Here is a 22761-nt window from a genome sequence, read left to right as displayed (position 1 = left end):
GGGGAAGGGGGCGCGGTCAAATCCTCCGTTGTGATTGGCTGCCTGGGAACGTACCATCGTCACGTAGAAAGGACCTCCCAGTTTGTCGCATGCGCAGTTAGTGAGAACCAGCCTCGTGCCCGTAGTGCGCGTGCGCAGACCGAGGACCGCTGTAGTGATTCCCGGGTCCGCCGAGTTCGGGTTCTCCCCGCGTGTTTCGGGCAGGAGGCCAGGTAAGCGTTTGCGGAGAAGCGGACGCACCCCTAAGGCCTCGCACGACTGGCACAGGAGAGAGTCCCAGAGCTGGGACGCCCTCGTTCTCCGCTTGCGACCCTGTGAGCCTGGGGAGGAGCGGGCCCTGACCTCTACGCTTTCTCGGGACTCAGTTTACCCTGAGGGGCGGGCTGCGGGGGCGGGGGTGTCTACGTGGAGGATGCTAGGGAGCAGAAGAGAGATCTTGCCCAGAGTGGTTGAACGGTGTGGCCAAGCATTGAGCGGAGGCGGGTGCGGCTCTGGCCTTGCGGACAGCGTAGCTTTAGGAATAGCACGTAGTAGGTGCCCTCCCTGCCCTTGCGGGGCCTTCAGCCTACTCTGCAGAGCCCACATTCTTCAGCCCGGTTAAGACTTTTCCAGCCTGATTTTCTCTCCAGTGACCAGTCCTGAGCCATGCGTAGTTACTGTCATTTCACTCAGGGTGTTAAGGCTGGCACTGGGAAGTCACTGCAGAGAATGTATTTGCCAGAATGTTCTGGACAGTCCTCTGGAAGGCCTTCTCGGTGCATCCTCACAATGCCTACCAGGTATTTAACAGCAAACCTTCCATGGGGCTGGGAATGTGACTCAGTGGTAAAGTGCATGAATCCCTGGGTTCAATTCCTCAGTACCACCTACACACAAACGGCTGGAAATGACATTGTGGCTCAACAAAATGATACTGTGGCTTGAACAAAAGCACAGGGACATCCTCTAGGCCATGAATTCAAGTCCCAGGACTGGCAAACACACACACTTTCCATCCCCATCCAAAACCCATCACTGTATATCAGACCTCAAAGCCAAATAAATGGAACACCACAAAGTAATACTGTGATCATGAAGCACATAACCAGAATCAAACACAAATTTTTCAGTGAGTATATCTCATCCCCCCCAAAAAAACAAAAGGCATTTTTGCCCATTTTATCACTCATTGCAGTTGGTCACAAAGGCTTTTGGAGTCTGTGCACTCACAGAAGATCTAAGATGTGTGGCTTTCTGAGCACCAGGAAGAAATATGTTTCCTCACTAGAAAAAAGTTTAACCTGAAGACTAGTACTAGTGACAAGTCACTATGCACATGACACACGTGTAGACTATGTTACTTTAGGAGTGTATTATTTTTAAGTATATGTTTTTGGCAGTGCGATTTTAGGCAGTTTTTAGGTAATTTTCAAGTTATGTCTTTTTAATCCATTGTTTTAGAAGCCAGCATGTTTGGGAACTAGTGTTCTGATAATGGGTCACCTCATAAACTGAGCAGGGACATTTTCTGGTAGGGTTGTGTACACTGTTTCTTAGGTTTGGCTCTGGAGGGTTTTTGTTTTTGCACCTTCTTAATGGGTTTCATCATGAACGTGTATATAACGTACTTCTCCATTTTGATAAAATCTTTTGGAAAACTATTATAACAAACAAACTACAAAATGTACAATCCCGGCCTGGAGTTTGGCCTAGTGGTAGAGTGCATTGCCTAGTATGCACGAAGACCTAGGTTCGATTCCTCGGTACCACATACATAGAAAAAAGCCAGAAGTGGTGCTGAGGCTCAAGTGGTAGAGCTCTAGCCTTGAGAAAGTCCAAGGACAGTGCTCAGGCCCTGAGCTCAAGTCCAGGCCTGGCCAAAAAAAAAAAAAAAAAAAAAAAGTACAATCCCAACAAATTTCCAAATACAGAAAACAGAGGTAGAAGACTTCAGAAATTCAAATAAACATGTTTATAAAGTATAACTATTTGTCTAAGGACACCCCCCTCCATACTTGTTCTACCTATAAACAAGCTATTTATTGCTATTTTATGACTTTTAAAATGGATTCTGCTTGCTGACCATAGTTCTGTGAGTGTGAGCCTGATGGGAAGTGAAGTTTGTGTTTCAGCATCATAATAATCTCCTTGGCACCTGATTTCATAGGCCAGAATTATGACCTCACCAAATACCATGTCTTTGGCAATCCTGGATGCCTGGTACTTCTTAAATTGGACCATCCCAAGTAAGATGGTTTGCAGATCGTTTTGTTAGCTGCCTTCTAATCTCACCTTTGCAAAGCCCATGAGATTTTTGTTTACCCACTTGGTTTATATTATAATACTACAATTTCTGTTTTGTTTTTGTTTTGGGGGTCATGGGGCTTGAATTCTCAACCTAGGCCCTGTCCCTGAGCTCTTCAGCTCAAGGCTACCGTCCTACCCCAGGAGCCACAGCCCCACTTCCCATTTCTAGAGGTTAATTGGAGATAAGAGTCTCAGGTCCTTTAGTGCCCAGGCTGGCTCTGAACCTTGATCCTCAGATCTCAGCCTCCTGAGTAGCTAGGATTAAAGACATGAGCCACCGTGCCTGCTAATTTCTGTTTTCTAAGTCATAGGCTCCTCAGCTTTGTAGTATAGGAAGCTGAAGGGCTTTCATGTGTGACATGGAGTAGAGTCTGTACTCAACTAACATTGAACAGTAAGGAACACAGCATTGAAACATTGAATACAGGGCATGGTAACTACAAAACTTGCACTTGCCCAGGTATGGTAGTTCAGGCCCCTAATTCCAGTACACAAGAGGTTGAACTAAGACGATCTGGAGTTGAAGCCAGCTTGGACTACATAACAAGATCCTATCTCAAAAAGTTGAAGGGGCCTAGGTTGTGGCTCAAGTGGTAGAGTACACACTTAACAAGTGCAAGGCCCTAAATTCTGACTCCAAAAGAAGAAGCTGCTGCTGCCAAGTGTGACAGCTGTAATCCCAGTTTTTTTTTTTTTTTTTTTTTGCCAGTCCTGGGCTTGAGCTCAGGGCTTGAGCACTGTCCTTGGACTTTCTCAAGGCTAGAGCTTTACCACTTGAGCCTCAGCACCACTTCTGGCTTTTTGCTATGTATGTGGGGCACCGAGGAATCGAACCCGGGTCTTCATGCATGCTAGGCAAGCACTTTAACCACTAGGCCAAACTCCCGGCCCCTAATCCCAGTTATTTAAGAGGCAAAGCTGAGAGAATTAAAGTTTGATGCCAGTCAGTTAAAAAGGAGCCAAGCAGGTGGCTCACGCCTGTAATCCTATCTACTCAGGAGGCTGAGATCTGAGGATCAAGATTCAAAGCCACCCTGGGCACAAAAGGACCTGAGACTCTTATCTCCAATTAACCTCTAGAAAACAGAAATGGATCTTGGCTCAAGGGTAAGGCGGTGGCCTTGAGCTAAAAAGCTCTGGTACAGCTCCCAGGCTAAGTTCAAGCCCCATGGCCGACCCCCACCCACTCCCTGCCCCGGCCAAAAAAAAAAAAAAAAGCTGAGATTCTTGGGCTAGGAGCGTTCCCTAGTGGTAGAGTGCTTGCCTTGCATGCATGAAGTCCTGGGTTCAATTCCTTGGAACCACATACACGGAAAAAGCCAGAAGTGGTAGAGTGCTAGCCTTGAGCAAAAAGTGTCCAAGGACAGTGCCCAGACCCTGAGTTCAAGTCCCAGGACTGGAAAAAAAAAGTTGAGAATTCCCCATCTCAATCAACAAGCCTGTGCCTTTTATCCCAGGTACTTGGACCATCCCAAGTAGAATAGTCTGCAAGAGACCTGGGCAAAAATGAAGGAAAAACTACTAAAGATTTATTTTATTCTTTCTCAGTCATGGGCCTTGAACTCTGGACCTGGGTGCTGTCCTTGAGCTCTCTTTGCACAAGATTAGCACTCTACCACTTTGAGCCACAGCACCACTTTCACTTTTCTGGTGGTTAAAATCTGGAAATATTATGAAAGTAGCAAAACAAGCTATGGGAGAGATAAACTTAATTTCAAAAATTGAAACCCCAGTGGTCCTCCAAGATAAGTGTAGCAAAATTGTCTTAATTTGTATCAAATACAATAATTGGTATTTTGTGCAAGTTCTAAATAGTTTGGTACGCATTATCATTACTGGTAATATAGGCTTTGAGACTGTAGAGAAAATGTGGTGTGATTGCTGTGGCTGTCTTATTTTAATATTGCAGTTGATAAGTTATAAGGTTCCTGTGCTATGCCACAAATAGAAGAAAATCACAGTGGCACATATAAATAGGATGGGCATAATTCTCTGGATTAAAAGTTGTCTTTTAGCAGGCTGGAGTTTTGCGTAGTGGTAGAGTGCACAAAGACCCAGGTTCGATTCCTTGGTACCACATACATAGAAAAAGCCAGAAACAGTGCTGTGGCTCTAGTGGCAGAGTGCTAGCCTTGAGGAAAAAGCCCAAGGACAATGCTCTGGCAAAAAAAAAAAAAAAAAAAAAGGTTGTCTTTTAGAGAAGATGAATGAGATGTCAGTATTTGTATGACTTGGATGTTTTTCTCTTGGTAAACTTAGTTGTCTCCTTAACTCCACAGCAATGTGGCTGTTAAAGTCAGGTGACTCCACTGATCCTCCAGATCAAAGCTAATGGCTCTGCCTTTCCACATTAGAGAAGTCATTGCCGGGAGCAAGAACTGTAGGTCAAAGCTGCTTTTTCATGTGTGTGAAGCCCGAGCCTAGGGAAGGACATTGTTTCCAGCCTCCCCTGTGGATCCTCACATGGGCCTGGCAGGAAGGAGCTGCAGGCTCTGGGTGGAACCGCGTAGGCTGCATGTGAGTGGTTTGGAAAGGCAGCTTGGTAACACAAACACTTGTGGGAACACCACAACACCTTGGAAGGCCTGTAAGCATTGCTCAGTGGTCATGCTTTTGCTGCGTGTGCTCATGGTTCAATCCACAGCACTAAAAAAATGAACACACCACACTTTCAGAGCCAGGCATGGTGGTGTATGCCTTAGCAGCACTAGGACCTAGAAGCAGGAGGACTTAGAGTTCGAGGCCAGCGTGGGCTGCTCAATGCAACCTTGTGTCCAAAAAGGAACTACTCGTTAGGCAGGTGCTCTACCACTTGAACCATACCCCTAACTAAACACTAGACTTTATTTTATTTTATTAATTTATTTTGTCGGTCATGGGCTTGAACTCTGGGCCTGGGTGCTGTCCCTGAGCTCTTTGGCTATAGGCTACTGCCCTACTCCTTGAGCCATAGCCCCACTTCACATTTTCCAGTGATTCATTGGAGATAAGAGTCTCACGTTCTTTAGTGCCCAGACTGCCTTTGAACCAGGATCCTCAGATCTCAGCCTCCTGAGTAGCTACGATTACAGGCGGGAGCCACCACGTCTGGCCACACCATACTTTTAAAATGTGAATTACTATGAAGCATTTCTCAGAAAACTGCTGTGCTCACACTTGCCTTCTGATACATCCATCAGTGGTCATTTTCTCTTCTCAAAGTGCCGGCATTTGAGGCTATTGAGGTCACTGTTGGATCTTGAACCTTTGTTTTTGACCGTTGTGCTATAGACCTGTGGTTCATCTCCTTATTGAGGAGAGGGAGCTCTTCTGAGTTCTAGTCTCAACTTTTTTCTTTGTTTGGAAAGTGCTAGGAGAGTTTATTAGGAAAACAATGCACTTTCAATAGACTGCAGGTGGGTCATCACAGGGTGAATGACCTCAGCTTCTTTAAATGTGATAAAAATAAACGTCTCTTAAAAGCAGCCAGAACTGTGACAAGATCTCAGTGAACATCTGCTCCCCTCCAGGCTGCTGGAGCTTGTGGTGACACAGGTTGGCCTCCTCCCTCGGCTTTTGCCCTGGGATTGATGCTGGCTCTCTAGGTAAGGGTGAGACACTCTCTGAATGATCTGGCTGGCTGTGAAGTAAGTTCAAATCCTGACGGTGGTGGAATAGGGTATGTGGAAGGTTGGAAATGGCTGTTCTGTGGCGTGGTCTCCATCCAGGGCTCTGGCATGTGCAGATGTCCTCATTCCTCTGTTCCTGTACAGTTCCTTGTGTCCCCCGAGGCCTGGGCCAGGTTCTTAGGAGATTTTAAAAGATTCATTGGACAAATGAACATCCCCTTTTGTAAAGTCCTCAGACCTGTGTCTCTAGAGGTGACCAAGTCGGAAAGGACTGAAAACAATGAAATTTCTAGGGCTTTTACCTGAACTTTGATCAGCTCTCTAGAGTGGAAGCTGTGGTCAAAGGAGCAGCAGAATAGAGGGCTGGAGAGCCAGGCCTGAATACAGCCTCATTCAGAAAGCCATCCTGCAATTCCTGTCACGCCCGCTGACTTCCCCTTCTAGCACTCCTTTTACCATTTTGCTCTTTCTCTTTCATTAAAATGTCACAAGCTATAATTTGAGCTGCTTTTCTTGTCCCCCAAGGACTTCAGGTGATTCTGTGGGTGTCAGGAGAGTTGAAATCCAGTCTCCCTATTCTCCAGTCTTCCCAGGGGTGGAACCATGGGTGTGTTTGTCATTTTTAGCAGTCGTGGGCATGGAGCCAAAGCTCCAGGAGATACTAGAAGTGTCTAGAATTGTCTGATTGGCTGTTGGGATTAGCTGTTAAATAAAGCAGCCAGTAACTAAACACTGGGGACCTTCTTGAACTTCAGTTGGGTGGGAGCTAGTCCAGGACATCTGTGCGCTCTGAGCTAGGCCAGAAGGGGAGCCACGTGAAACAGTGGGCTGTGACAAAGCAGCAGATAAAACTCTCTCTGGCCTTTGTCTCAGACTCTCTCCTGTCTCCGCCTTGCTTCCTGTCCTTGTCACTGCCCTGTGTCCCTAGGCTGTCCTGCCAGCTCAGTTCCCTCAGTAAAAGAGAGCCCAGGTGAGGCCACTCACTGCCTCCTACACAAAGCAGGGCTGTTCGGTGGGTTAAGAGCAGAAGGAAGGGAAGCTGCGCAAGTCCCCTCCCTCGTGTGTAGTTACTGGAGATGCCCCGAGGAGACTTGGTTTATCGCTCATCTTTTCTTGGGAATAGTTGTAGAATATTCCACACACTAAACAAAGCCAGTTTTGTCACACTGAGTGCAGTTGATTCTGAGATGGAAAACAAGCACCATGGTCACACTTCCCCGCCACAGAGCGCCTCAGAGGTAGGCGCGTCTCCCACTGAGACGACCTGTGCACTGAATCAGAAAAGACCCAGCTGTAGACCAAGCATTACGTATAGAATTGAGAACCAGCAGTGGCATGAGGCTTGAAAAGGGTTCGTTTCCTGTGGAAATAACCACGGTGGAGAAGAGAAACATCACACTGTGGTCCAAAGGAGCCCAGAGCCATCACTAGGGCGTTGATGACACTGGAAGTGCACTCACTGCCTTTGCCATGTTTTCTTGAATGTCTTTCTGGAGCTCCAGATGAGCCTCATAGGCTGCCACTGACACAGGTGACAGTGGGGGAGAAAGGCACACAGAGCCACCTGGCACCTGTCAGTTACCCTAGAAGTAGCTGGGGCAAGATTTGACAAGGATTCAGATGGCAGCAGCTGCTCTGCTGAGCCTGGCCAGGCCACCCCTCTTCCTCAGGGAAGATGCCCTGAGCTAGCAGAATACACCTGGCTGCTAAACTTGAGAAAAATGAACCCCAAGTCTGTGTAGGCTAATGAGGAAAGGCTGATTCACTCCGAGTTTTTGTTGTTGGTAGGAACACTGGCCTGGGTTGTAACTGAGACAGATTCTTCTGTCACTGACCTCTGAAAACTGCAGAAGCCTGCGGGACTCAGTTGCCTCCTGTCCTGATCACGTGTCAGCAAGGTCGAGGTCATTTCCACCTCTGCTGTGCTCCAGTCCTTATTCAAGTCTTCTATTATTGCAGGAGAGCAGGGGTGTAGAATGTAGTAGGCTCACAAACTTGAGGCCTAAGGTTCAGTCCTCAACACCAGCCATAATCCCCACAGAAAACAGAACTGGCTCTGAATTTCTTTTCTCCTCCTAGCTTACAAAGGCCACAAAGATAGTCCAGCTCTTTTTCATCTCACTGTACCTTTCCTGGCATGTTAAACCTAGCAGGCGCTTTAATAAAAGTCAGTTGCTTTGAAAGTTGCACCAATAAGGGCCAGCTGGATCATGGTATTGGCAGACTATCTCAGGGAACAGATGTTCCTGTTCAGATCCACGAAACTGGAAACATTAAAAAACAACAATCATGACATTGATTGATAGTGAATTTTACTGTGTCAGACTGTCGACGCTCAGCCATAGAATAGTCTCATATTGTCTGTCATCTATACATTTTAAATATAGATTTCAGATTCACAAATGTTTAAATACTGTCCCTTGACTCAGATGCTAATTCTTGCCTGATGTACTATTATTACTTTGTCAAATTACAACACTATTTCTTTGAATTTCACACTCAAAACATCTCCTTCCTGAGGAAACCACACGTCTGGTGCCATGAAGGTATTTTTGGTCTACTGTAAAGAAATACTCAGGGGGCTGGGAGTTCGGCCTAGTGGTAGAGTGCTTGCCTAGCATGCACGAAGACCCGGATGTGATTTCTCAGTACCACATACATTGCTCAAGTGGTAGAGCGCTAGCCTTGAGAAAGCCCAAGGACAGTGCTCAGGTCCTGAGTTCAAACCCCAGGACTGGCAAAAAAGAAAAAGAAAGAAAAAAGAAATACTTAGTAGCCAGCAGGATGGGGGGCGCAGGGGCAGGCAGTCCTGATGGAGAAGTGGAGAAGTGAACCTTGATCCACCACTGGTCTCTTAACTACTCTGGCTGTCCCTAGATGCCGTCTTAGGAGAGGAAGTGGCACCTTGAGAGGCCAGGCGTTGTATTGAAAAGCTGCCCTTTGTCTATTCCAGGTCTCAAACAAGCCAAGCCACCTCTTGATGAGCACCCCGGCTTTGTGGCGTTTCCTTGTACCGCTGACCAGAACATGCACAGCACCGCAGAGACTTGGGCTCTGGGAGCCACTGGCCCTGCTGTCTCCAGGAATGGCCCCCACTGCAATGCTGATGGCAGGCAAGAAGAGCTGCCCGGTGCTGTGTCCCCTGGATGAGAATGAACTGGAAGAGCAGTTCGTGAAGGGGCACGGTCCAGGGGGCCAAGCCACCAACAAAACCAGCAACTGCGTGGTGCTGAAGCACATGCCGTCTGGTATCGTGGTCAAGGTAGACACGGGATGGGAGGTCTGGGCACTCTGGCTGCACGGGCCTCGTCAGCCATAGGCGTGCCTCATCCCAGCACTGCACCAGCAGCCCCTCAGTGGAGGACACTGCAGATGCACCCCGTGCCCCAAACCATTCTCCCGAAGCAGAGCCTCCAGTCTTTGCAGGCTGGCCAGCAATCAGAAAGCAGTGCTGACAAAGACCACTGTCACTGTGGTTTCTAATCCCCCGAGGAGCAGCAAGCACCCCAGACTGCCATCCTTGCCCTCAGCTAACCAAGAAGAGTAAGGTCCTCCTGCCTTTGGCAAACATCAGTGACCCTGGCCTTTGTGGAGAGAGGTGTGCCAGGGTGAGAGCTAGTGCCAAGCACTGCAGCACTAGCTACAGCCAGAGCCTTGTGTAACAAAGATTGGCCAACCAGGCACCCGTGGCTCGTCCTGAAATCCTAACTACTCAGGTAGATCATGCTTCGAAGCCATCCCAGGCAAGAAAGTCCATGAGACTCATCTCCAGTAAACTACTCTGAAAAAACTGGAAGTGGCACTTGCAAGTGCTAGAGCCAAGCTTTGAGCACAAAGAGGCTCAGGGAGCGCACCCAGGCCCTGAGTTCCAGCCCCAGACCTACAAAATCAAAACTCCGACCAAGGGGAGGACCAGCTCTCAACAAATCCCAGCCCCTAGGAAGTGGCAGAGTGCTTTTGTCCATTTGTGGAGGCTAGAGAGGGGCAGCCCCACTGTCTGAAAGAGGAACCTGACCAGTGTAACTGCAGGCTCACCGTGCAGTACCACAGACTGGCCACTAGAGGGCCTCAGAGCGGCACGCATAGCCTGGAGAGCCAGAGCAAAGAACACAAAGGCGTTGTTGATCCCCAAGGTACAGATGACAGTGACAGCAAAGGCACGCAGACGTGATGTGGTGCTGTACGCGTGTGAATTCAGCCCCCAAGCTCGCATGATCCAGGTGTGAATCTGAGGCCATCTCACCCATCCTCTTGAAAACTCATCTAGGAGGAATAAACTCTAAAACCTGATTCAGCGTCCCTGTGTGGAGAGATTGGCGTTTACTCCTGGTGCTCTCCCCTTCCCAGCATTTCCTCTATTCAGCTTTGCCGAACATTTTTAGGTCAGGAGATGCTATTTTCTATTCCTCCAGACAGAACCTTACGCCTATAAATGGTGCAAGTTTACTCCTTGGTCACAAGCTAGATTCATCACTGTTTTCATAATTATTTGGGAGGTATTTTTTTTTTTTTTTGGCCAGTCCTGGGGCTTGAACTCAAGGCCTAGGCGCTGCCCCTGAGCCTCTGTGTGATCAAGACTATTGCTCTACTACCTGAGACACAGCACCACTTCTGGCTTTTTCTGTTTACCTGAACCCAGGGCTTCATGTATACTAGGTTAGCACTCTACCACTAATCTACATTCCCAACCTCCAGCTCTGGTTTTTTGTTGCTTTGTTTTCTTTGCCAGTCCTGGGGCGTGAACTCAGTGCCTTCAGCACTGTCCTTGGGCTTTCTCAAGGCTAGAGCTCCACCACTAGAGCCACAGCACCACTTCCAGGTTTTTCTATGTATGTGGTACAGGTTTACCTGGGCCTTCATGCATGCTAGGTAAGCACCCTACCAGTAGGCCAAACTCCTTGCCTATTGTTTTTTAAATCAGTCTTACGGCTTAAACTCAGGGCCTGGGTGGGTGTTGTCTGTGAGCTTCATTTGCTCAAGGCTGGTGGTCTACTCTGGCTATTACTGGAGATAAGGGTCCCAAGGACACCACTTCCTGGGCTGGCTCGTGAACCATGATCCTCAGGTCTCAGCTTCTTGAGTAGCTACGATTACAGGTATGAGCTAATAATGCCCGGCTTTGGCTCTGAATTCTGATTGATCTTCCTACTGAGATGATAGCTGTAAACCACTGGCACCTGGCCAAAAATAATACCCTTAGTTATAAAGCTTTTCTAGTGACAGGCAAATAATACAGTAGTATGTGAAGCAGCAGAGGCCACAGCCCAGAGACAAGAAAGATTTGGCCCTCACTGCCTCTCTCCGTGATCTGTCCCTTCTGAGGTCCTGTCAGTTTCCTCATCCAGTGATTTCACATTACCAAATGTTATCTCTTGCAGTGCCACCAGACAAGATCTGTTGATCAAAACAGAAAGCTAGCTCGGAAAATCCTACAGGAAAAAGTGGATGTTTTCTATAATGGTGAAGAGAGTCCTGTTTACAAAGAGAAACGAGAGGCAGAGAAGAAAAAGCAAGAAAGGAAGAAAAGAGCAAAGGAAACTCTAGAGAAAAAGAAATTACTGAAAGAATTAAGGGAATCAAGTGAAAATGTCACTGAGAAAACAACCACTGATTCCAACTGAATCTATGAGAAGTTTCCGTGGAGAAGCAGTGGCCACGCCCATCTCCATCTCGCAGTAGGTGTGCAGCCTTAAAGTTATCCACATAGACAAAAAGACAGCAGGGATGCTGGGTCATACTCAGCCAGGGGGGCTGCAAGTGTGGCCTAGTGGTAGAGTGCTTGCCTAACATGCACAGAGACCCAGGTTTGTTTCTTCAGTACCACATTCATAGAAAGCCAGAAGTGGTGCTGTGGCTCAAGTGGTAGGGCTCCTAGTCCTGAGAAAAAACCCAAGGACAGTGCTCAGACCCTGAGCTCAAGCCCATGACTGGCAAAAAGAAAAAGAAAAAAAAATTCAGCCAGTGTGGTGGCTCACGCCTATAATCCTAGCTACTCAGGAGGCTGAGGTCTGAGGGTCAAGATTCAAAGCCAGCCCAGGCACTAAAGAATGTGAAACTCTAGTCTCCAATTAACCACTAGAAAATAGGGAGTGGCTCAAGGGGTAGGGTGGTAGCTGCAGAGCTCAAGCCCCATGACCAATCAAAAAATAATACTGAAAAATAAAGTGTCATTTGTTCTGGCTAGGTCCAAAGCTTGTTGCTATAAACTGAGCACCCAGGAGGCTAAGGTGGATACAAAGTAAGTTCAAGGCCAGCATATCGACTGTCCTAATCAAAGAAAAAAGCCTAATGACAGCGGCCACTGCCTGTATGCTAACGTGGAGATACGTTTTTAGAGTGGAGGTCTCAGAACCTGAGGGTTTGAATTTGACCTGAGTGCTCTCTGTGTGTTTAGATCCCTGTGAACACATTGCCTCAGAACTCGGCCGGACTTCACTGACGGAACATGGGAAAGGACGGGGTAAACCTTTCTCCCAAGGCGAGAGCTATCTGGGCTGCTCACACACCAGTTGGCTCCTGCAGGACCTTTTCAGTCTCCAGACCAGAAGGCAAGCAATCCGGAAACAGCGGGAAGGGAGAGCCCCTGTGGCCAGGGTTTGGATTTGAAGGTCCTGCCTGGCCCCAGCTCCGTCACTCTATGACAGGACCAGCCACACCTCCTTTCTCCTGGCCCATCACCAAGGCATATCCCCACTCCACACCTCTGTGCAATAACAGCACAAGATTTTCCAGGGCTACCAGGAAGGCACCCTCATTTGTTTATTGTGGATCATGGGGCTAGAACTCAGGGCTTGGGCACTATCCCTGAGCTCTTTTGCTCAAGACTAGTGCTCTCCCACTTTGAGCCACAGCTCCCTTTCCAGAGTCTCACTGCCTTTCCTGCCCAGGCTGGCTTTGAATGGTGATCTTCAGATCTGAATGCTATGATGACAAACATAAAGCGCCAGCACCGCTCACGGGCACCGGTGTGATACCACATGGTATCACATGCCACTAACCTCTTAGGAGCAGCTCTAAACAGCCTCAGGAACTCAAAAACCCCACATCTTAATACAAATTGTTAATGAAAATAAGCTTTATTACATCAAGTAATAAATACAAAGATGCAAACAGTTTTAGTCTTCCAGATGTTTTGATCAACATACAGTACGTGTGGAGCTTGAAAATGTTCGGGTGCTTGTTCAGGTTTGGTAGGTTGCTCCTCCTTCTGTATTTATAACTTGTGCATTTTTAAGACTGACTTCAAAGCACTACGGGTCATGCAAATGCTTAAGCAGAAAAGAATTTCCAGGAAGCAGAATAATCTACACGGTATGGCAAATGGGACCAGCTACTCCTTAAACTCTAGTCGGTATGCATAAGAACCAAGTCCTCAGAGGATAGGAGCTTATGGAAAGGAGCAAAAGCAGTTTCAGTGATGTAAATGTAGTCAAACAGAAAATTAAAAGGAGTCACTGGTATTTTGGAGACAAACAAGTTTTCTGTAAAATAACTTCACATGCATTTTTCAACTCAATGCTTTTAAAAAAAAGAAAAAGAAAACCCTGAATCATTTGCAACCTCTTAGAGTCTAATTAACTGAGAAATCTTTTCCCATTCTTCGAGACTAGGTTCAGAGCTCAGTGAACTAAAGGAGAAAAAACTAAACTGTTACCATTTGAAAACAAGAGTTTCATGGGACCGGGAGAGACGCTGCACACGCTTCTCTTGCAGAAAGCTAGGATCTAGCGTTCCGTTCAGTCTCAGCCAGGCACTCCCGAACCAGGCCTCGAGCATGAATGATGCCTGAAACAACCACAGGATCACTCGCCCATCCCACGTCCTCAAGCTGGAAGAGAACTAAGGGGCCTACAACTAAATGGTGATATACCTCTAGTCCCATCTACTCAGGAGGCTGTAGCACGACAATCATTTGAGACCAGGAGTTTGAGAGAAGCAACATAGCAAATCCCCATCCCCTTAACCATCTTTTAAAAAAACAAAAACACTCCTAATTAATTCCACAATTCTATTCCCCTTTTCCCGCTGTTGCCACACACTAGTGTGGGTGTGGCTGCCACAAGCCTTCCTTGCTGGTCGCTTAAGAAGCCCAGTATGTTGACTTCAACCACTGCCAACTGTCAGACTTAGCGCCCAGCATCCTCCGGGGAACTGCTCCTTGCTCACCAGCATGCCAGTTACCAGAACTGACTTCCTTGTTCTAATGCCCAACTGCAGTGCCCCGGGGCAGAGCAACGCCCACCTCCCTTCCTGTGCCCTCTTCCTTCGGCCCTCAACTCCACCATCTACACAGGAGTCCCTTGCTTCTTGGGGGTGGAGGCATGGCTCAGAGCGCCTGTCTAGAAAGTGGAAGGCCTAAAGCTCAAATCCCAGCCCTACCCAAAAACAAAACAAAAAACGTTGGTTTTTGTCTCCAGTAGAGAAGGGGACTGGGGTCAGGCCCCGGCCGTGGCTCACCTCGCTTCAGTCTCTCCATGGCACTCTTGCTCCCTGCGTAGGTAGGTCTGATCTCTTTCCCCAGCTCTTCAATGATGGCCAGCAACTCTGCGTACTTGCTCTGGGGCACCTGACTGCTCCCTGTTCCCTGGAGTCAGAGTCAGAATGAGGGGTTCAGGGGGTGGCCGCTCACATGACCAGAGACAGAGAGAGATAGAGGGGGGAAGGGAGAGAGGGGAAAGGAGAGAGAGAACCCAGAGGAAGACTGGTAGAGGGAAGGAAGCCAGCGTCCCCAGCTGCCTGGCCCTGGGCTGGGATTCCAGGGACAATGTCAGGGTGGGGAGGTTGATCCCCAAAAATCCTTTTCCATCTCTTTGGTGGAAAGAGGAGACCTGGGGCTCCCCCAGGACAGAGTTCCCAATGTTTCCAAGAGCCATGATTCACACTGGGTGGGAATCGTCAAATCTGGCTCACCCCCACAGCCCACATCCTCAACCCGCCCTCAGCCCCAAGCAAGCACTGCGCTGAGCCCAGGGCCTTCGGGGCCCTGTGGGCTCCGCTCATCCACCACGGGTGCCTTCTCCTGGCAAGGTTGAGTCCACACCAGGGCAGCCAGCTCCCTCTGCAGGGCCCTGGCCTGCTCCTCCCGCCTCTGCCGCCTGCGCTCCCAGGCCTCCAGGTGCAGCCTCCTCCTGGCTTCCTGCCTGGGCAGCCGCAAGGCAGAGCCACACAACGGCCTGGCCTCCCGATGCCGAGTGAGTGGGTGCAGGTCCTGCTGCTTCTCCTCCCAAGACCGGGAGGCCTGGTGAGGCATGGCCGGGCTCTGTGTTGCCACCTGAGCCACCACGGCAACCCCGGAACACTGGCTGGGGTCTGGAAGGGAACCTTCCACTGAGGTGGCTCTGAGGTGGCCAAGTGGGGTCAGGGTCTCCCGAGCCAAGCAGTGCCTTAGGACCACCGGTGCCCACCAGCTCTGCAGGCCCTGGCACCATCCTCCCCACAAGACAGGCACCAGGAGAACGCCACACGTGGCTGTGGGTGAGGGTACACGGCTGGCCAGCCCGTCCACCCCAGCACCTCACCTGGGTATAGCCCAGCGAGGGCGGCCCGTAGTCACTCAGCAGCTGGCGGTACTGGGAGGACGCCGCCATGCTGGTGGACGGCGAGTGCACAGTCCCAGCTGCAAGGAAGAAGAGAGGAGTCAGCAGCCACTGGAGGCCAAGGCAGACGACCCCACCACCAGATGCCTGGCTGCCTCGGTGGCTGAGCAACACCAGTCCTCCCGTGTCGCCCACCCACATGCCCATCCAAGTGAGGGTCGGCACCCAAAGTGGGGGCTGCAGGCTGCCCTTGGCCTACTGGAGGCAGATGACCAGCGCCACAGTCCCAGCACACAGCCCACTGGAGAGCCAGGCCAGGCTTACTTCACACAGAAGCCTTTGTGCCATGTGCCCCTCCTCTAGGGGACGGGGAGAAAGATGGCAAAGGCAGTGAGTGGCGCTGCTGGGCCTTCGCTGGCGGGCACACACCCAGGCGGCTCCTGAGAACAGAGCCTCAGCCAGGATGGACCTCTGAGCCATCACCCCACAGAAGCACAGGTGGGGATGGCCCACAGGAGCAGAGCAAGCAGCCCTGGGAACACAGTGCAGCCCAGCAGCCAGGACCAGGCCGGGCCGAGTCTGGCTCAGCTCGTCCTGGATGTGGGATGGGGAACCAGGGCTGGGGCGAGCACACCATCATGGCGTCCGAGTGGCCATTAGCGGGGAAAGGATATCCTGGAATTACAAACAGCGGTAACCATGGAGAATTTACCTCGTCCTCCTCGGCAGCTGCCCGCCTGCCACCCCCAGAGCCAAACAGTCTCTCACACACAGCGGGCTGCGTAGACTTGGCCCCAGGCATGGACAGCTGGTGCCAGGCTGGCCAAGCAACCAGCTGCTCATTTGGTGTGGGTGAGGGGAGGGGCTGGAGGAAGTTCGGGAGCCGAGGGGGTGGAGCATGGAAGTGCCCAGGTCACATCCCACAGAAGAGGCTAAGCAGCAAGCTGGAGATCCCAACACCATTCGTGTCTAGGAGCTGAGGGATGGCCCGGAGGGTCTTCCTACATCACGGCCCGGTCAGGGTGTAGGTACTGAGTGAGGATCTGGACCCTGAGCTGGACAGAGAGCCACACCACCTGACCCCAGGCCCAGCTCAAGCAGGGACAGTGAGGCAGCTGTGCCCTGGGGCAGGTGGCAGAGGCTGGGGCCAGACTCTACACATGCCACTGACAGCCTGTGCAGCCACCAGCATACAGGAGGAGTGGGGCAACCCCGACAACCCCAATTCCAAAAGCTTCTGGGCAGCTTCTCAGCACGTGGCCTGTGGCTGGGGCTGGCTTTGCAGCCCCCAGCTCTGGTTCTAATCCTGGCCACTACAGGGCCACACCTCCCTGGGCAAACTCCATAGCCTTTAGGGGCCAGCAGCCCCGGGGGCTGGCTGGGCTTTCCCCACCTCCCCATCCATCTTCTCTCCCAGGCTAAGAGCCTGCAGGGTGCTTCCCTCCCTCAGTTTCTCCGTTTGATGCAGGTGCTACACCATGGCACTGGGCTAAGTCTGTGGGGGTCACTTGGGGAAAAGGAGGGATGAGAGGCCGCCCCATCTTGATGGGGGGGTGACAAGCATGGCCCTGCAGGGAGGAGGCAGGCGACTGACTGCGTGCTGGGAGGCCTGGAGGCCCCTGCCCACGCTTCCCCGGGGACCGGCCGGCTGGGGAGGCCAGGGAGGCGGCTCCACGTCGGCAGGCGGCGCGGAGCGTGCAGACAATGAGCGCAGTGTGGCGGGGCCGGGAGGGCCGGGCCGGGCCGGGCGCTCCGGGGGCCGCGGGCGCAGCTCCCCGCCCCCAGCCAGACAAAGAGCGGCCGGGCCGGGGAGCGGCGGCCTTCCCGCCGCTTGGGGCGCCTGGGGGGCTCCGGGGCCGGGGCCGCGGGCGGAAGCTTTGTCTAACTCCGCCGGCCAGGCCGCAGCTCGGCGGCCCGCGCGCGCGGAGGCAGGGCCGGAGGGCGAGCGGGAGGATGACAGCGAAGGCGCGAGCGGCGCGAGAGTCCATCTTGGATGCAGATGGCAGGGGAGGACCTGGCTGTCGGCACGAGGGTCCCCCAGGAGGGGGGCGCCCCCGCCCCACGCCGGCGCCCTCGTCCCGCTCCAGGCCTGTGGAGGGCGGGAGCCCGGGATGCCCGTCACTGACCCGGACCCCAAAGGTCCCGGTGTGGGGGCCCCCGACGCGGGCAGGAGGGCGGCCAGGGAGGCGCCGGGACCCCCACGTGCCCGCACCCCCGCCCCGCGCGGCCCCCACACACCCCGAACGTCGGCGCTCCAGAAGTTGTTCAAAAAGGAAAGAAAAAGAGCAGCTGACCCGTCCGGAGCCGCCGGGCTGGGCCGCAGTTCAGGCCCCAAAGTTGGGGCGAACTGCCAGCGTGGCGCGGCGGAGCGGCGGCGCCCGGCCTCCCCTCCCAGCCCACCGCAGCTCGGCGTCGCGGGGGGCCCGGCCCCCGCCCGAGCCTCCCGAGAACTTTTCAGGAGTTTCCGGGGAGCGCCCGGCCCCGGCCAGGGGGAGCGCAGAGCCCCCGCCTCCCGCGGCTGCTCCGGGGTCCCCGGGGGGCAGCGCGCGGCGGCGCCGGGACGGGGACGGGGACGCGAGGCGACGCCGCCCCGCCTCGCCCGCCTCGCGCCCCCAGCTCCCGCCGCCGCGGCTCGGCTCCAACTTCTTCCCCCGGGCGCACGCCGAGGGGGCTCGGCGCGGGCCCGGGGTTTCCTGCGGCTCGAGCGCCCTGGCCGCGCCGTCCCCGCCCCGGCTCCCCGCCCGTCGCCGGCACGCTCCGGGCTTCCGCGGCCCGGCCGAGGCCGCCGCCCCGCGCCCTGCCCACGCGGCCCAGCCCCGCGCGCACCCCAGGGCCCGCCCGGCCCCGGCTCCCCGCACGCCCGGCCGCTCCCGCCTGCGGCCGGCAGGGGCCCTCGCCGAGCCGCCCGAGCGCACGAGAAAGGAGCCGGGAGAAAGCCTCCCCCGCCCGCGCCCGGCGCCCCACGATCCGCCGGCGCGGGGAACCCCGCGGCCACCCGGCCCCGCGGCGGCTCCGGCTCCGGCCCCGGCCCCGGCCCGCCGCGCACGCCGCCAACTTTGGCAACGCGGGCGCCGAATCATGGCGGCGGCGGCGGCGCTGCCCCGGCCGGGACCCGGCGCGGCGGCCGTGGGGGCTGGGGACCGGCCCCGGGCCGGGCGCGCGGGCGCCCCGGGCCCGCAACTTGGCGGCGGCGGGCGCGCTCACTCACTCACCGGCGTTGAGGGCGGCGGCGGGCATGTGCGCGGCCAAGTTGGGCTTGTACGACATCCCCGCGGGCGGCGGGCGGCGGGCGCCGCCGGGCCGGGCCGCGAGGGCGGCGAGGGCGGCGGCGAGGCCGGGCGGCGGCGCGGCGGGCCCCGCGTCCCCGCGCCCCGCGTCCCCGCGCCCGTCCGAGCGCCCGCCGAGCGCCCGCGCACTTTTTGTTGTTGCCGGCTCGGGCCGCGCCGGCAAATATGGCCGTCGCTCGCCCCGCCGCCGCCGCCGCCGCCGCGCCGCAGTATATCACCCATACATCGGGCGCGGGCGCGGGGCGGCCGCCAACTTCCACCGGCCGGGCCGGGAGGGGGCGGCCCGCGTCAGGGGGCGGCTCCGCCCGCGGCCGCGCCCCGCGCCTCCGGCGGCGCCGCGCCGCAACTTGCCAAAGTTTGGGGGGCTGGGGTCCCGGCGCCCCCCGGCTCTGCCCGTCTCCCTCCCCCCGGGCCGGGCGGGGGCTGGGATGGAAAATTACCTGGAGACGACGGGGGCGGCGCCGACCTCCGTTCATTGATGAGGCTCAGCGCGCGGATCCCGGTCCCTCCGGAGGCCCCGCGGCCGCGTCCCCGGCGGGCGCCCCGCTCCCCACGCGGTGGCGAAGGCGGGCTCTGTCGGCCTTCGCGGTCGGCTCGCGTTTAACCCGTTGGGGACCCTCGGGTTCCTTCGAGACTGGACCGGCTGAGCGGCCTCCGCGCCCCCGCCCCGCCGGTGCACGCGGCCGGGTCTCCACTCGTGCGGACCCCGGGAAGGCGCCCCGCGCCGGGCTCGGCCCCGGGCGGGGGCCCCGGGACGAACTTGGCAAAGTTCCCCCCGCCCCGCCTGCGGTGCTCCCCGCACCCTCACCCCGCCGCCTGCGATGCTCCCCCCTCCTGCGGTGCTCCCCGCACCCCCACCCCGCCGCCTGCGGTGCTCCCCCCCCCCGCCTGCGATGCTCCCCCCTCCTGCGGTGCTCCCCGCGCCCCCACCCCGCCGCCTGCGGTGCTCCCCCCCACCGCCTGCGGTGTCCCCCCTCCCCCGCCTGCGATGCTCCCCCCTCCTGCGGTGCTCCCCGCACCCCCACCCCGCCGCCTGCGGTGCTCCCCCCCCCCCCGCTTGCGGTGTCCCCCCTCCCCCCGCCTGCGATGCTCCCCCCTCCTGCGGTGCTCCCCGCACCCCCACCCCGCCGCCTGCGGTGCTCCCTCCCCTCCCCGGCCTGCGGTGTTCCGCCCCTCCGCCTGCCGTGCGCCCCCGCCTGCGGTGCTCCCCTTAACACTCCCCCCCGCCTTCGGTGCTCCCCCCCTCCGCTTGCGGTGTTCCCCTCAACACCCCCCCTGCGATACACCCCCTGCCTGCGGTGCACCCCCTGCCTGTGGTGCTCCCCTTGCCTGCGGTACTCCCCCCTCCTGCCCCCCCCCCCGCCTTTGGTGCTCCCCTGCCTTTGGTACTCCCTCCTCTCCCCCCCCACCCGCGGTGCTCCCCACCCCCCGCCTGCGGTGCTCCCCTCAACACCCACTGCCTGCGGTGCTCCCCCTGCCTGCGGTGCTCCTCTCACCCCCCCTGCCTGCGGTGCTACCCCCTGCCTGCTGTGCCCCCCTGCCTGCGGTGCTCCCCCCTCCCGCCTGCGGTGCTCCCCTGCCTGCGGTACTCCCCCCTCCCCCCCGCCTGCGGTGCTCCCCACACACACACACACACCCGCCTGCGGTGCTCCGCACACCCCCTACCCCCCCTCCCCCCTCCCGCCCCGCAGGTCAGGTCTCACTGGAAGGCGGTCACCTAACCGCAGGCCCGGGAGTTGGAGTCCTGCGGGAACCACGAGGAAGCCCAGGAAGCCGCGTTTTTAAATCCCTGGGTTTGCAGGTGTTGGGCACTGGTCACGTCGGGGACAGCCGCCCGCTGCGCGAGGAGGGAGAGCGCGCATGCGCGCGCGCACACGCACCCTCATGCCCGCTCTCGCACTCACACACGCACGCTCACGCACGCGCACTCACATTCACACGCACGATCACACATGCACGCTCACATTCACACGCACGCTCACACATGCACGCTCACATTCACACGCACGCTCACAACGCTCACACATGCACACTCATTCACACGCACGCTCACACATGCACACTCACATTCTCACGCACGATCACACATGCACGCTCACATTCACACGCACGCTCACGCACGCTCACACATGCACGCTCACATTCACACGCACGCTCACGCACGCTCACACATGCACACTCACATTCACACGCACACTCACATGCACACTCACATTCACACGCACACTCACGCACGCTCACACGCACACTCACATTCACGGGCACACTCATCCACACGCACACTCACATTCACACGCACGCTCACACACGCTCACATGCACACTCACATTCACACGCACGCTCACACATGCACATTCACACGCACACTCACACACGCGCACTCACATTCACATGCGCGCTCACATTCACACGCGCACTCACATTCACATGCGCTCATTTACACGCGCTCACACTGCGCACGCGCAGTGTGCCAAGGGCTGACACAGCGGTGGAGAGCCGCCCCGCCGCCGCTGGGCACCATTACTCCAGAAGAGAAAGGAACAGGACGGGGAAGACGGGAAGACCCGAGCCCGAAACCAGCCACGCACCGCGCTGGTGGAGGTGCGGTGGGCTGGGGTGGAGATGGGCCTCAGGGTCTGGATCTGCCCACAGCACGCGTGCTCTCCCCGGGGAAGAATCCTGCAGCTCTCAGGAGGCTGAGATCTGAGGATCACGGTTCGAAGCCAGCCTGGCACGGTCTGTGAGCCTCTGATCTCCAATTGACCACTGGAGAGCAGGAAGCGGGCCAGGGCTCAAGGGCGGGCCTTGAACTGAAGAGCTAGAGAGGGAGGGAGGGAGGGAGGGAGGGGGGGAGGGAGGGAGGGAGGGAAGGAGGGAGGGAGACAGGATTTGGCCTAGTGGTAGGTAGAGTGCTTGCCTAGCGTGCCTAAAGACCTGGGTTCGGTCCCTCACGTACCATGTATATAGAAAAAGCAGGAAGTGGTGCTGAGGCTCAAGTGGTAGAGCTCTAGCCCTGAGAAATCACAAGGACAGTGCTCGGCCCTGAGCCCAAGCCACGGGACTAGCAAAATAGAAAAAGAATCCAGTCTTGGTGACCTGTTTCAGGAGCTTGTAGAGATGTTCGTTCACTGCTTTCACTGCTAGCTTTTTTCCTACTGGTACATTTTTATTCTGATACCAGTCCCCCTTAAAGTCCAGCCCATTTGGAAAGATTAAATTTTTTCACCTTTAATCTCTGAGATGAAATTCACTTGGCCCCCTCTGGTTTCTCTGGACATTTGCTATAAACATTTGTGTACAAGTGTTTGTGTAAATGTAAGAGGCACATTTTAAAAGCTGCTTTAACTGGGCCCATGAATTCAGTAAAAGCAGGATAAAAGCTGGGCACCCAGCATCTCCACACACACACACACACACACACACACACACACACACTTCACATCTGTGCCTTTGGCTTGAGCTCCTGCAGTCATTCTGCAATCACCTTGGGCTCTCAAGAAGACAAGATTTATCATCTATAAATACCTTGTGAGGGGGCTGGGAGTTTGGCCTAGTGGTTAAAATGCTTGCCTAGCATGCACGAGGACCCGGGTTCGATTCCTTGGTACCACATATATAGAAAAAAGCCAGAAGTGGTGCTAAGGCTCAAGTGGAAGAGCTCTAGCCTAGTGGTAGAATGCTTGCCTAGCATGCATGGGTTCGATCCTCGGTATCATAGACATCAAAAAAAGCCAGAAATGATGCGGAGTCTCAAGTGGTAGAGCTCTAGCCTGGAGATAAAGAACCCAGGAGAGTGCTCAGGCCCAGGACTGGCAAAAAAAAACAAAACCCTTGTGAAAAAAGGCAAGCTTGTCCCTCAGATAGGTGATGCCATGTCCTTATCATCTTGTGAAAAAAGTTGGAACTGCTCCAAAGACAATCACCAGAGGCTGGGAACAGACCCCTGACTGGGCTCTGCTCCCCTCAAGTGGTAAAATAAACATTTTGTCCTGGTCCTGGTCTTAGGGTAGGGCTTAAACTCAGAGCCTCAAAAGACCTTCTTGC

The 22761-nt window shown here is 54.9% G+C and overlaps 2 protein-coding genes across 5 annotated transcripts; one reads left to right on the top strand and one right to left on the bottom strand.

Moving 5' to 3' along the window:
• The first annotated feature begins 107 nt into the window (after positions 1 to 107).
• Mtrfr (mitochondrial translation release factor in rescue) lies at positions 108 to 12958 on the top strand. Its single transcript, XM_090319903.1, has 3 exons — positions 108 to 212; positions 8848 to 9156; positions 11273 to 12958. Exons 2-3 carry the CDS (start codon positions 8875 to 8877, stop codon positions 11513 to 11515), a joined length of 525 nt encoding a protein of 174 aa, XP_090176029.1. The 5' UTR covers positions 108 to 212; positions 8848 to 8874; the 3' UTR covers positions 11516 to 12958.
• Positions 12952 to 19264, bottom strand: Cdk2ap1 (cyclin dependent kinase 2 associated protein 1). 4 transcript variants are annotated; one of them, XM_090319905.1, is made up of 4 exons: positions 19158 to 19264; positions 15413 to 15510; positions 14352 to 14478; positions 12952 to 13679 (listed from the first exon to the last, which is right to left on the bottom strand). In XM_090319905.1, the coding sequence occupies exons 2-4, from the start codon at positions 15479 to 15481 to the stop codon at positions 13612 to 13614; spliced, it is 264 nt and encodes an 87-aa protein (XP_090176031.1). In that variant the 5' UTR covers positions 15482 to 15510; positions 19158 to 19264; the 3' UTR covers positions 12952 to 13611. The 4 variants fall into 4 exon arrangements, with proteins under 4 accessions (XP_090176031.1, XP_090176030.1, XP_090176032.1 ...); XM_090319904.1 differs by lacking the exon at positions 19158 to 19264 and adding an exon at positions 18643 to 18746; XM_090319906.1 differs by lacking the exon at positions 19158 to 19264 and adding an exon at positions 16143 to 16464.
• Between the last annotated feature and the right edge of the window lie 3497 nt (positions 19265 to 22761).

Source organism: Megascapheus bottae, chromosome 28 (genome assembly GCF_031878675.1).
Source record: "Megascapheus bottae isolate mThoBot1 chromosome 28, mThoBot2.hap1, whole genome shotgun sequence".
Classification (NCBI taxonomy): Eukaryota; Metazoa; Chordata; class Mammalia; order Rodentia; family Geomyidae; genus Megascapheus; species Megascapheus bottae.
This window is presented reverse-complemented; position numbering and strand designations above follow the sequence as displayed.